Source organism: Argentina silus (genome assembly GCF_951799395.1).
Source record: "Argentina silus genome assembly, chromosome: X".
NCBI classification, from domain to species: Eukaryota; Metazoa; Chordata; class Actinopteri; order Argentiniformes; family Argentinidae; genus Argentina; species Argentina silus.
The window spans coordinates 14,736,484-14,749,804 of NC_139653.1; the positions used below are offsets into that span (position 1 = coordinate 14,736,484).

The 13,321-nt window shown below is 43.1% G+C and overlaps 2 protein-coding genes across 4 annotated transcripts; one reads left to right on the forward strand and one right to left on the reverse strand.

The window, feature by feature from the left end:
• Nucleotides 1-1,812: 1,812 nt before the first annotated feature.
• On the reverse strand, nucleotides 1,813-5,954 carry cutc (cutC copper transporter homolog (E. coli)). Of its 2 annotated transcripts, none has more exons than XM_083694991.1 (9): nucleotides 5,843-5,954; nucleotides 5,633-5,703; nucleotides 5,049-5,108; nucleotides 4,233-4,442; nucleotides 4,040-4,075; nucleotides 3,606-3,739; nucleotides 3,486-3,513; nucleotides 3,242-3,347; nucleotides 1,813-3,105 (listed from the first exon to the last, which is right to left on the reverse strand). In XM_083694991.1, the coding sequence occupies exons 2-9, from the start codon at nucleotides 5,700-5,702 to the stop codon at nucleotides 2,994-2,996; spliced, it is 756 nt and encodes a 251-aa protein (XP_083551117.1). In that variant the 5' UTR covers nucleotide 5,703; nucleotides 5,843-5,954; the 3' UTR covers nucleotides 1,813-2,993. The 2 variants fall into 2 exon arrangements, with proteins under 2 accessions (XP_083551117.1, XP_083551118.1); XM_083694992.1 differs by having other exon boundaries at nucleotides 5,883-5,941.
• Nucleotides 5,955-6,468: 514 nt separating this feature from the next.
• cox15 (cytochrome c oxidase assembly homolog 15 (yeast)) lies at nucleotides 6,469-11,589 on the forward strand. Of its 2 annotated transcripts, XM_083694799.1 has the most exons (9): nucleotides 6,469-6,596; nucleotides 7,164-7,351; nucleotides 8,340-8,462; nucleotides 8,584-8,770; nucleotides 8,906-9,073; nucleotides 9,178-9,259; nucleotides 9,366-9,520; nucleotides 9,800-9,913; nucleotides 10,155-11,589. In XM_083694799.1, the coding sequence occupies exons 1-9, from the start codon at nucleotides 6,525-6,527 to the stop codon at nucleotides 10,284-10,286; spliced, it is 1,221 nt and encodes a 406-aa protein (XP_083550925.1). In that variant the 5' UTR covers nucleotides 6,469-6,524; the 3' UTR covers nucleotides 10,287-11,589. The 2 variants fall into 2 exon arrangements, with proteins under 2 accessions (XP_083550925.1, XP_083550926.1); XM_083694800.1 differs by lacking the exon at nucleotides 6,469-6,596 and having other exon boundaries at nucleotides 6,671-7,351.
• The last annotated feature ends 1,732 nt before the right edge of the window (nucleotides 11,590-13,321 follow it).

Sequence of the window (13,321 nt, forward strand, 5' to 3'; positions counted from 1 at the left end):
TGGTTAGTTCCACTAGCTTTTTGCTCAACTTGCTTCGTCTCTGACTAGCATTCTCAATGAAACAGGAAGTTGCAACCAGCCATTCTGATTGGCTGACTAGTTTAAGTGACAAAACTTCCTGTAAAAATCAATATTGAAACGAATTATTTTTAATCCTATTTATTAGACTAAATCATTGACTTTTATTTCTAATGTCAGAATATTTATTCCGAAATATTTTTACTGTTATTTATTCAAGTATCTGTTTATGGCTATTTTAACCTAGGTTACACCGTGCAAAACAGGAACACAAAAAGGTGCAAAATGCAAGAAAGTGAAAAACTAATTCAGTTCAGTCCAGGAGTTTGGGGGTTGACCATTGCTTGCAAGTAGGGAAGGGCTGTTCCCTTTGCTGCCCTGTTGGCGAGCACCAGGTTCTTGAATCTGATGTGAGCTGCTACCAGGAGCCAGTGAAGGGTGAGAAGGAGAATTTGGGGAGATTGAATGCCAGATGGGCAGTAGCATTCTGGATGAGCTGCAGAGGTCTGATGGCGGAGGTGGCCAAGAGTGCGTTGCAGTAGTCAAGGCGGGAGATCACAAGTGCCTGGACCAAGAGTTGTGCTGCTTCTCTCGTGAGGAATGGACGTATGGACTTCTGATGTTGTAGAGGAAGAATCTACAGGAGCGTGCTGTCGCTGTGATGTTCGCCGCACAGGATAAGTGGCTGTCAAAGATCTCCCCAAGATTCTTGGCTGTCTGGGAGGAGGTCACAGTGGAGTTATCTACTGTGATGGAGAAGTATTGGAGAGGGCAGGCTTTCCCAGGGAGGAAGAGCAGCTCAGTCTTGTTAAGGTTGAACTTGAGGTGGTGGGCTGACATCCAAGCAGAAATGTCTGCAAGACATGTAGATACACGTCGCCACCTGTGTGTCAGAGGGGAGGAAAAGAGTTGAGTGTCATCTTCATAGCAGTGGTAGGAGAAACCATGTGAAGAAATTACTGAGCCATCGAGCAGAGTGGAGGGCCTCCGTGACAGCAAGGAGGAGTCTCAGTAGGGTGCCAAGCCTTAAAGCCGGATTGGTGAGGGTCAAGGAGATTGTTCTGAAGAAGATAGTGAGACAGTTGGTTAGAGACAGCATGTTCAAGGGTTTTAGATAAGAAGGAGAGAAGGGATACTGGTCTGTAGTTATGGACAGCAGACAGGAGAGTTGGTTTCTTGAGAAGAGGCTTGACTCTGGCTGTCTTAAAGACAGCTGGGAGAGATCCTGTGGATAGAGAGGAATTGATTATGGTGGTGAGGAATGGAAGGAGGTCTTCGGAAATGGATTGGAGAAAGGGGGAGGGGATAGGATCGAGAGGGCAGGTGGTTGCCCGCTTGGATGTGACCAGTTTTAGTATATCATCAGGGGAGAAGGAAACATCTGGAGCATCAGGGGAATTCCTGGTGGGCCAGTGGATCTGTGGGGGCGGTGGATATGTGGGATCTGTGGGCCGTGGGTCGGTGGATCTGTGGGCCCTGCCCGCATCACCACCACTCTTTGTTCCTTGTTTAGAGCCCAAATGCAGCAAACTACGGTGGCATAAGGACCATCCCTGCACACAAAATGACATCCCGAGGACATCCGCTGCTAAGGTCCATAGAACGTTGGCAAGAGGACATCCCTATGACTGAGGACATCACTGGGACATTCTCAAGTTCTCTTCTTTTCCTCAGGAAAAGAAAGTACAAAGTACACATTTCTCCAAGAACATTTTTTATCACATCTTGATTATAACAAATAAGTGGGCATACTCATTAGAAAAGAAAAGGCACTCTTTATTTGCGTATTAAATGTCTTCATTATTTGGCTTACAGGATGGCTACAAGGATTATTGGAAAAGATGGCACACTTCGGCTGGGTAGCATTCAGCAAAGTGTGAAATGTTTTAAATACGATCTTGATCCATCTGAACATGAATTACTGAAGCTCCTCCAAAGAACACTTTTGAAACTGTTTCTTACATATTTTATCCAAACAGCACTGCTGTTGTCCACTATTCTTAAATGACTGAGCAGGATCGTAAACATGAGTTAGATTTATTTGGGACAAATGGCACAGGCCCGTTCTGTTTACATTTCACAACTCAAGTTACAACATTTGTGTACAATTCTGCATGGCTTCACAGTGTTACAGTATCGGTAGGACTTTAACAGTTCATTGGCATAAAACAAAATAGTACTGTTTACAGTTTTAACCTCTAACATTCTATTAAATCAGAGAGCACTGTTGCATGTCAGCATACAACCATGCTTGGGAGATCCAGAAATACAAACATTTCAAATAAAATACAAATCTGAGACTTAAATCAACAATTTGATATTCAGAATATCACCATCATCTTATCTGCTTACTTCCTCTGCACATAATTATTTGAAACAAACAGATATTTAACTGCATCTAGTCATTGTGTTAGCTTGTGCTAAAACATTAGAACACAAATCAAAAACAAAACCACTGATTAGATTTTGTCATGTTAATCAGTGTTCTTCACTCTGGGTCCTGGAAGGTTTCAGTATATACGCAGGCCTTTGTTCCAGCGCAGCATGAACACCCCTGATCTTGGTAAGCAGTTGATTAGTTGAATAAGAGTGTTGGTGCTGAGCTGGAACCAAAGTGTGTTAACACTGTGGCTCTCCAGGACTGGGGGGTGAAGACCACTGTTCTAAACCTTTCTCTCTCATATAACATCAAACACAAACTGGAGGTAACAACATCCTCTCTCTCCCCAGTTAGGTCTTCCTACCCTGGGGACTGGCTATCCCTGGGCGTCGAGCGGGCATGTAGTCACTATCTTGCCATGTTAGAAAGGACACTGCTTTATAATGATTGACTAGTAATAGTAGTCGTATTATCTATTACCCCTACCTTAACCCTAAATACAAAAGAAAAAGGCTCTGTACCTGATCAGTTCTGAAGATTATACCACTTGTGTCCTTTCTGACATGGTTGTCTAGTGACTACTCCCTAATCAGGCCTATAGAGTGTTCTTGGCGATAGCGTTGAGATTGCGGACTTTGCTCATGTCTGTTACCTTCAGGACATACTCAGGTGCTGCAAGAGAGGCGCCCATATTCACACAGGAGTTCCTGTAAAAGAGAGAGACACACACACACACACCTTTGTTTAACACCAGATCTTCACCTGTGATGGAGTGAGAATAGTGTTGGATGTTGACATGCCCAGTCTCAGCTGCTTTCAAGAGGGGGATTGATAGGAACTCACCTGAACTTCATGGCAGAGTCCTTACTGGAGCGGGCGGAACAGTGGAAATCCTGAGCTCCAGAACCTTCTAGAATCCTCTGGAGGTTCCTCTCAGTGATACCACCTCCTGCAGTCACACACACACACACACACACTCTCTCATGAGGCACATTATGTCTGGTATTATTGCAGAGGTTATGCAGTATCTAGGGATTATTATAACATTGCTGCATTAAATGAACCTCATGTTGTGTAGTACACTAACCTGGCATGATGGTTATCCTGCCTTTCGCCTGTTGGATGACATGACAGGAGGTTTGATTAAATAACATCTCATCACACAGAACACATCAAAGGTTGAGAGCGCGCATGCACACGCACACACCTGTTCCACCAGGCGTTTGATGAGAGGGAGTCCTTCCAGGGCAGAGCTATCACAACCGCTCGTCAGTAAACGTTCAAACCCCAGCGACACCAGCATCTCCAAGGCAACCACGGGGTCGTGCACCATGTCGAAAGCTAGAATGGTAAGGCTAGGTCAAATGTGGTTGTCACCAGGTACATCTGAATAGTCTACAGTGACTTCCTCTCCTCATCTTTTCCAGATTCCTGGAAGGCTTGATCAATATTGCTTTCACCTCTTGTGTTTATAGATCAATTCAGATGAGTAAATTATACAACTTTAGGCTTTAACTTTACAACTTTTTGAGATGTACCAGTTTCAGAAAAAAACAGGTTCATGAATCTTTTTATTTTGTATGTTATATCAACCTTCCAAATCTTTTCCAAAAAAAAAAAAGAGGATGCCATCTATTTTACCTCGGTGAAAAGTAACGGGTAGCGGGCGAGAAGCAGCTGTTGGAGAGAAAAAAAATGAGAAGCAATTGGATTCTAAAAGAGATAGCTCAACACTGATGGTTTCTATTATTTAATGAAAAATAACAGGTCACACACTGAGGCCCATTGCAAGACTGTAGCTCTCTGTGCTGCCAGCACGCTGACATGCTCCTACCCAGTAGGTCCATACAGAGCTCTGCATCCACTTGTCCGTCCTCTGTTAGTGCTCCCAGCACTAGACCATCTGCACCATGACTCTTCATAAGCTCAATGTCTCTCCTCATCACCTCAACCTCATGGTCTGAATACAGGAAGTCCCCCCCACGAGGCCGGATCATGGTGTAGACCGGAATCCGCACACACTGCTTAACCACCTGCAGCAGACCTGCACCAGTGTACAAAACAGAAAATACAGTATAGTGTTCTCATATCGTCAAGTTTGTTTTTTGAAGGAGCTGACAATTCGCTGTGCATTATACAACCATTTCCCTATGAGAGAACATAGCCTCAATGATTGCTTAAAACTACAATGCAATAATCTGAAGGTAACCTTTGTCATATGCTAATAAAATGTTTCTATGAATATGTCAGAGCAACATCTAAGTGGAACAGTGTGTACTCATCAAAATTGACATCTCAGGGACGTTAACATTACAATGTCTTGCAAACTTTATGTTTAGATGTCTGGTTGACATTTGGTATGAGAACTTTCTGAATCAATCTGACTGCCTTATTATCAGCCTAAAATAACTTGTATGAGACGGTGTTACCACATAATTCATCATCTCTTTATGGCTGGCATAAGACAGTGAATCAATATCCTTTTACATACCTTCATACAATGTTTGGACTCAGACATTGCTGGACCATACCACTGTCATGATGGATATACAATGATCCAACCAAAAATGTATATACCTATTCTGTAAGGAAATGAGTTGGCTAATCTGACAAAACAGCATAACAAATGTAGGTGTGTATGAGGGCTCACCTATGCTGGGCGTGATACCTCCTTCCAGGAGACTAGAGCACAGCTCAAGGCGACCTGCACCTGTCAGGGGTTAGGTAAACACTTAAAATTGTATTCAGACTCGTCATGAAATATACAGAAACATTCTTTATACACACAGGGACCTTTAAGTAGGATGCTGCCTTATGAAATCAGTGATTTTACTATTAGTGTAGCAATAGAAGGGGACACATATGGAGGCCATGGTATGCTTATTCAAAAAAGGTTACATTTAATCATTGTAAACATTACACAATTATCCTATACATTACACTGCATTATGTTACTGCATAACATTACACTGTCTATGACACTCTGCTGAAAGAAAAGGGGTAAAAGCAATAGTCTGAGGTGGCTTCCTCTCCCCATCTCCTCTCCTTTATGTGCAGATTCTGCACTGATGTGTAAGAACTGGACTGGTAAGAGCAAATACCTAGTAGCCTACTGCATGTTGCTTTCAATAATATGATCCTGTTTTCAATGCAGAGGAAGGAGAGGACTGGAGACAAGAGAGAGAGTCTAGTGACTATGAGACCTACCCCTGTGTGCAGTAAGTTATACAATACCTCCTGTCTCTGCGTTGATAGCTGACTCCACTGAGTCCACACACACCTCCATCAAGAAGGTCTCTGCCATCCTACAGAAAGAGAGAGAGCGAGAGAGACAGAATCTTACTTAAACTGTGCTATTTCAATCCCAAACCCCAGGAATGCTGGCATACAGTTGCTATCCTAACGTTTCAGGGTGTTTTGAACGGTTGGCTGAAAGACATTTACAGTGAATGAAGCAATTTGAAGTTTCGACTTCGGCGATTACTTGCAGCTGTCAACTGTTCTTCGATCTGATTGCCACCTCGACTTCTGATTGCCACTTTCGACTACCTTCACGTGACATTTGCGATCTGTTTTGCACTCTCTGTGATTGATTAATGGTTCTGCAAATTAAAAAGTATGTGTGCACGTTTTGTGAAAAAACGTGGGCACATTTTTATACATTCATTCGGTTAAGAAAGTGAATTACTCCAGCCCATAAATTATAATTACCTGGCTACAAGAGATATATTTATATTTATACAGAACGAGTAAATCTGTCTCGTCTGCAAATGCCTGGCACAGATCCACAGCAATAATGTCCACCTAAATTGTAAATCGATGTATTATGTCGTGCACATCCACATGGTTTACAATGTAATGACGTACGCTTAACTTCGAAGTATGCAATACAACAGCGTTGCTTATGCAAAGTAAAATGATGTATTGTCCAAAAACGTCTTGGATATACGTATTTGGATTTACGATGAATAAAACATTATTTTGAGAAAGACAAAAGGGGATTTTGTTACTGTAGTTTCGATGTTACGTCATAGGTCAGAGTTGAGTCGCAATGTAGGAAGTCGTTTTCATATTTGTGTAAGGTTTGCGTTGAAGCTTTGCGGTCTACAGAGCGTTTTAAATAAGGATGCTGCTTCCCTTGTTACGGACCGTGGTCTCGTGTGGCTGTCGAGGTGGGAGAGCCTTTCAACAGAGCAATGTATGTGTTTACTTGATTAAATGGGAGCTAAACATTGACTTAATTAGCTAACGCGTTAGCTAATGTAATGGCTGACCGATCCACTTCTCGTGGTGAGATGGTGCCTGGGAAGTGTGTTCTGTTCCATAAGTTGCTACTAGCAATTACATGGGAACACTCTAATCGAGTTGCGAGTACCATGCTGTGTGATATAGTCTGTCAACTAGCAACAGTTGATATTGTTGACACTCGCTTCAGTCAAGAGCAAGGAAGGTCAGAATGGATGTAATCAACTCTGTGTTGGTACACAACAACATTGTACCAGCAGTAGTGAGAATATTATTTCCATAAAGAGATTTTTTTTTTTTAGCAAATTACATTTTTTCCAAGTTCTTGTTGTTTGTCACTATTTGTCGTTTTAAAAGCTTGGTGCCCGTTCAGTCGTTGGCAGCAGCTATCACAATTGTTATAACGATGCGTGCACTGCCTAGCCGGTGCGTCGCTTGCTGCAGATGACACCTGCATCATCCGTTCGTGGTTAGGTGACCAAAACGCTTTGATAACATCCTGTCTCTTCCGTAACAAAAGCGGACCGCTCCATTGCGGCAATGTTTGGCGAAGAGAGGCCAAAGTACCATCACAGGGGAGGCAGGAGCCGCTCCTCTCCCCGCCGCAATGACTGTTCCCAATGGGGCCACAAATCGGATCGTCGGCCGCTGGCTGGTGGGCTGCAGTGGGCTGGTGGTCGGAGCAGTGGTATTGGGAGGTGTCACAAGGTAATTGGGATATGACCAATGTTCCCTCTAATTTTTCATGTGTCTGGGCATACACACAAGCTCCCTGAGCACACTGAGGACCACTGTGAGCAACATCAGATGTGCACGCTGTGGCCACACACCAGTATCACACCTGTTCAAAACCTTGGATCATAGCAAGTTACATGGCTTATTAAAAGAATCAAATTACAGCAGCAATTTTCATTAGTTTACTTTTAATATAAGCGATTTGGCCCACTTAAAATGAAAAAGACAAAAATCTTGTTGTTCATGGGATGTATAGTATGTTATATGTTATATGTGAGAGTCCTGCTTTGGCCTGGCTGTGGTCCAGTCCATTATGACAAATCAAATATGCTGCGCTACGCAGCAACTGGCGGCAAATTCAAATGTGCGTAACGCAGCAACCGGCGGTAGATGCAATCCGGCACAAATGGGTTAACTCCGCCGCATTGTTGTCAGCTAGCTAACCTGCATGGTGCGTATGGGCAGGGCACATATGCAAGCACTATCAATGCTATGATTGGCTGCGTAGCGTCAGTAAACCGTATCGTATCATTGGCTGGACACCTGTCACTCACTGTGTTACATTGAAAAATGGTACAAAAAACACATTATTGGTCTAATTAATTAGATTAGATTAGGTCTACTATTAGATATTAAATAATACGTTTATGGTGAATTTTATTTTATGCGCTGCATAGATTTTCTTGTGCGCTGAGAATGTGCGAGCAGTGCGCGATTGCACAGGCGCGCAGCTTAGAGGGAACATTGGATATGACAATGAAGTTATTTAATACATATCACGTGTATCATGACATTGTTTGTAGATTTATATAGTTATGTCGTTTGTCCTAGTAGTATGACTTAAACAAAGGAATAGAGAATCTTGATACTCTATACATTAGTGGTGTTCTTGGTCCTTGCTTGTCCCACTAGGCAATAGTACATCAACTGTAAACATGCATTGTCTGTTTGATTCTTTCAGGCTGACAGAATCAGGGTTGTCCATGGTGGACTGGCACCTGGTGAGAGAGATGAAGCCCCCACAGACTCAGGGTGAATGGGAGGCAGAATTCCAGAAGTACCAGCAGTTCCCTGAGTTTAAAATGTGAGTTTATCGCCACTGTCCGGTCAACTCAGACTACAACGGAACATGTTTTCGGAACCTGTTGGAGAACTTTTAAAGAAATCTTTTGTCCCCATTTAAATTATGCCTTGTGTGCCTACAGAATGAACCACGACATGACTCTACCAGAGTTTAAGTTTATCTTCTTCATGGAGTGGGGACACCGCATGTGGGGCAGGCTGGTGGGACTGGCTTATGTCCTCCCCACCATTTACTTCTGGAAGAAAGGATACTTCAACAGATCCATGAAGGGACGAGTACTAGGGCTATGTGGATTTGTCTTCTTCCAGGTAAGAGGGGGAGGAGGTAGGGAGTGAAAGAATTAGGAGGAGAAAGAGAGGCTGCGTGTATTGGTCTTCTACCTCTTGGGCATTTGTGTGTGTTTTAACTGGTCTCCGTTTCTCTTCTGGTCCTCCCCCCTTTAGGGCCTGCTGGGCTGGTACATGGTGAAGAGTGGTCTGGAGGAGAAGCCTGAGTCCTATGACATCCCCCGTGTTAGTCAGTACCGCCTGTCTGCCCACCTGGGCTCAGCTCTGCTGCTCTACTGTGCCAGTCTCTGGACTGGACTCACACTACTGCTCCCTACTCCCAAGGTACTGAGCTATATATATATATAATATACACACACACACACACTCACTTAAATGTAATTTCTCTTTGATTTATTACGTGTGTCGTCATCCCCCCCTCCCCTCAGTTGACTGACACTAAGAAGCTGACCCAGCTCAGGAGGTTTGCTAAGGGCACTGGAGGATTGGTCCTTGTCACTGCTCTCTCAGGTACAGCCTTTATTGTGTCTGTGTATGAGGCAGGGGTTGATGTAGAATACAGCAGTAGGTCTAATGGATGACTGTACCTGAACCTGTGTTGGATGTTGTGTTGTAGGTGCGTTTGTAGCGGGTCTGGATGCTGGTTTGGTGTATAACTCCTTCCCTAAGATGGGTGAGCGCTGGATCCCTGATGATCTGCTGGCCTTCTCTCCCACCCTCAAAAACTTCTTTGAAAACCCCACCACTGTTCAGTTTGACCACCGCATCCTTGTGAGTAAATACTGCTAAAAAAGGGCCTGTCAGAGTAATATTTACATGGACAAACCAAATGGGCTTGTTCTCTAGCATAGTAGCAGGAGGCTTAAAGAGTCTGACACTCACTGGTATCCTTCCCTTGTCTTCTCCCATGATTGACAAGGTTCAAGAACCCCCCTGCACTATATTCAGTTGTCAGGACAAGGTGATGACAAAAGAAAGGTAGTTTTCAGTGTAATGACACAATGGTGATTAATGTCCTCTCGCTTTCCCTCCCTCTCTCCCTTCCTCCAGGCAATCTCTACCCTGACTGCTATCACTGGTCTTTATCTGTTCTCCAGGAGGATGAGGCTGCCCAGGAGGGCCAAGATAGCTATCGGCTGTTTAACAGCTATGGCCTATGGACAGGTACGCACTCACTCACAGGGCTCTTAATATCAAGAAAACTGTAGAGGTCCTAGGAGTCCCTAGGTTAGCCAGTAACTGTCCCAGTTGTCGTTCGGATTGTGTATATTTAAAGAGTTCAGTAGCATCTCTGACCTTTCAGGGTCTATAGTTCAGAGGATATTAGGATCATTATCATGCAAGGTTATTTCTCAAAGCAACATTTTTCAATAAGACAAACTAATGCTCTGTTGTTCTGTCCCAGGTTGCGCTGGGTATCAGCACCCTGCTGCTGTATGTGCCCACCCCTCTGGCAGCCGTCCACCAGTCTGGCTCTGTCGCTCTCCTCTCATTCGCCATCTGGGTCCTCGCAGAGCTCAGGAAGGTGGCCAAGTAGATGCCTGTTGCACCACCAACACACCCCAAGTCTCCAGCTACACCTCAATTCCCAAAGAAGAGAGAGAGACAATCCTTTTCACCAAATTGACACTGGTTTGTGCAAGAAAGAGGACAGGTGGAGAGAGAAAAAGAGAGAAGTGAAGAGTCGGACATCCCTAAGATGATCACACTCCCTGATGAAGTATTGATTTTTGAGATTGGACCTTTGATTCTTCATCTAGAACTATAGCATAGCAATCCATGCTACATCGCTGCAAACCATCTTTTCTAGTGAAAGTCAGGCTATTGGATCAGGTTTCTCTTGAAAATTAGGTTTGTCACTGAGACACACCTGGATAAGCAAAGGTTAAATATATAAGGTGAAGTTACAGAACTGTTTGTGATGCAATAGCAGAATACTACTACAGTAGGTGCTCTATTTTGCAATTACCGTGTTTCCTGCAGTACAGTAGTCATGCCAGCAGATGGTGACTGTATCTAGTTCAGAAATCCAATTGAAAGACATTTAGCTAAAATGCTTAAATGACACATAAACAAATCATGGATTCTAAGTTTTGATCTGTTAAAGGAGCTACTCATTACATTTTCACTGTACTACAGCAGTTGTAATGGCCTTAAAAAATCTGCAGGGATTGTGGAGTAGTGTTTAAAAGTAATAGCTCCCCACCAACATTTGATCAACATTTGTATTGATTTCTCCTAGCTGTTACAGCCTCTGTCAAATCGTAGGTTGTTACAGAAGCTAGGCAAATCAACTATCTGTAGCAAATGTATTATTACCTCTCCACTTGACATTCAAGATTTTATCTCAATGGTCTGGATAGGCGATTTTGTTATGGAAGCTAGCTAGTCCTATTGTCTAGTGTAAATTAACTAAGCTCATTGTAATTGCAATTTCCACTTGTGGCCACCAGGGAGCCAGATTTCATGTGCACTATAGCTCCTTTAATCTGAATGCTAGAATATGAGAAGACTTATTGTTTGGGTAGATTGAATATACTGCTGTAGGTACACTAAAACAATAGGACATTCATGTGCCTTTTGTTCTATAAAAGGACATGAATGCATAAATTCTGAGTTGTTCCTCATCCATTGCCTTGTGTTTGCTGATCCATGCACTACCTCTTGGTTGAGCTTTTCATCGTCAGGCTGCGGGGAGAGTTGGGGAGGAAGAGAGGTATGACTTGTGGAGGCGAGTCTTTTTTTTAATGCGTGTATACTTACATTATTTCTTCAATATGTCTTTTTGACATTGCACGGTTGAATTGTCAATAACTGAAAATAAATCTGTAGAATCTTGAGTTTGATTGTTTTGTCATCTGTATCTAGAAATGTAAATTTTGACTTTTCCTATTGCTCTTGTTTTAATGAAAGCAATCCCGAACTATACTGGTGGCTTTTTCAGAAAACACACATAAAGCGCACACAACTCATTGGTGCATAGCAATTGTGATTTTATTGTCTCTGTACAAAATATACACATCTTGAATATGCAATTCAACCAGTTGAGGCTAGCTAACTAGACACGGTCAGTACAACGGGTTAGTAGGTTTTCATTGCTCTAGACAAAGTACATGCGAGTATAGACAGGTTTCACTTGTAGTCAGGAATGGAGGTCACCTATGGCACCAGCAAGGGAACAATAAGAGCTATACCGATTTTCTTCTCCGAAAATATAACGAGACTGAAAATATATTTGAATAGAGGGAAACAAGCAAAGTACAGAAATTACATATACTGAGTAGGAGGAAAGTGCAGATTACAACGACGAGGGTCTTCACCTATTGCTGCTGGTCCCTGAGACCCTCTAGAGGAGATGTAGAGACAGGGTGTTGACTGGGACCAGGGCCCTGTTGAAATACTTCAGAAATGCATCCTTGCTTCCTCCCTTCCTTTGAAGTAATGACTGATCTAACATGATTGGATTGGTCCCAGCAAGATTTTCATTGCATTGCTTTCACCTATCAAGTCATGTCATATCAGTGATTTCTTCAAGGAAGGGAGGAAGGAATTATGCATTCGAACAGGACCAGACCTTATACCAGAAATACTTTGAAAATGCATTACTTCCTCCCTTACTCGTAGTAAACACAAGCGTAGGGTGCTGATATGACCTCATAAAGTACATACTGTACCCCAACCCACCCTAGTCATGCTAACACAGACCACAGAAAAAGGAGGAGAAGGATCAGAAGAGAAGAGGAGAGGAGAGGGGGAATAAGAAAGTAAGAACAGGGATAGGATATGGACATTATTGCTTATGCCACTGTTGTCTTTGTATTCAAGACCCAGCTAGCGGCACATTCAAATGGGGATTTATAACGGGTCCCTCTTACATTTACCAACTGGCAAACAAATGCCAGAGGTTGAGAAAAGCTCTAGAATACAGCATAAATTAAAACACATACAGTAAATCTATAGGTTGATGGATTAGTGAGGTTATCTTACAAAAGGTCAGCATTCTCTCTTCAGAGCCTCATGTGAGACACCCCATTATACACCCCATTTACAAGGACAACAAGTTGGCAAATAACCTGAAAAAACACAACGATCTAGATCACCTCTTCACTCTCTCTCACTCTCATACAGTCACATAAACACATGTACAATCCCTTTCCATCCCATTTTCTTTCTCTCCTTCCCTTCCACCTCCTTCCCCTTCTCTCTCACACACACACATTTAAATGTCTGCCTATGTATACCATGATATAACTTTAACAGTGGCTGAAAATACCTCTTCAGTCTGTGTCTGACTCTTTGGTGTCAGTGTGAGAGGGGGTAGAGGGGAAACAGTACCAGTGTAGTCAAACTAGCTCTCACACACACACACAATGTCATCACTATACCACTGTGTACACACACACACACACACACACACACACACACACACACACACACACACACACACACACACACACACACACACACACACACACACACACACACACACACACACACACACACACACACACACACAGGCCTCTCCCCTTTGACTGACTGAAACTGACTGAAGGACACTGGTCATGTATGAAT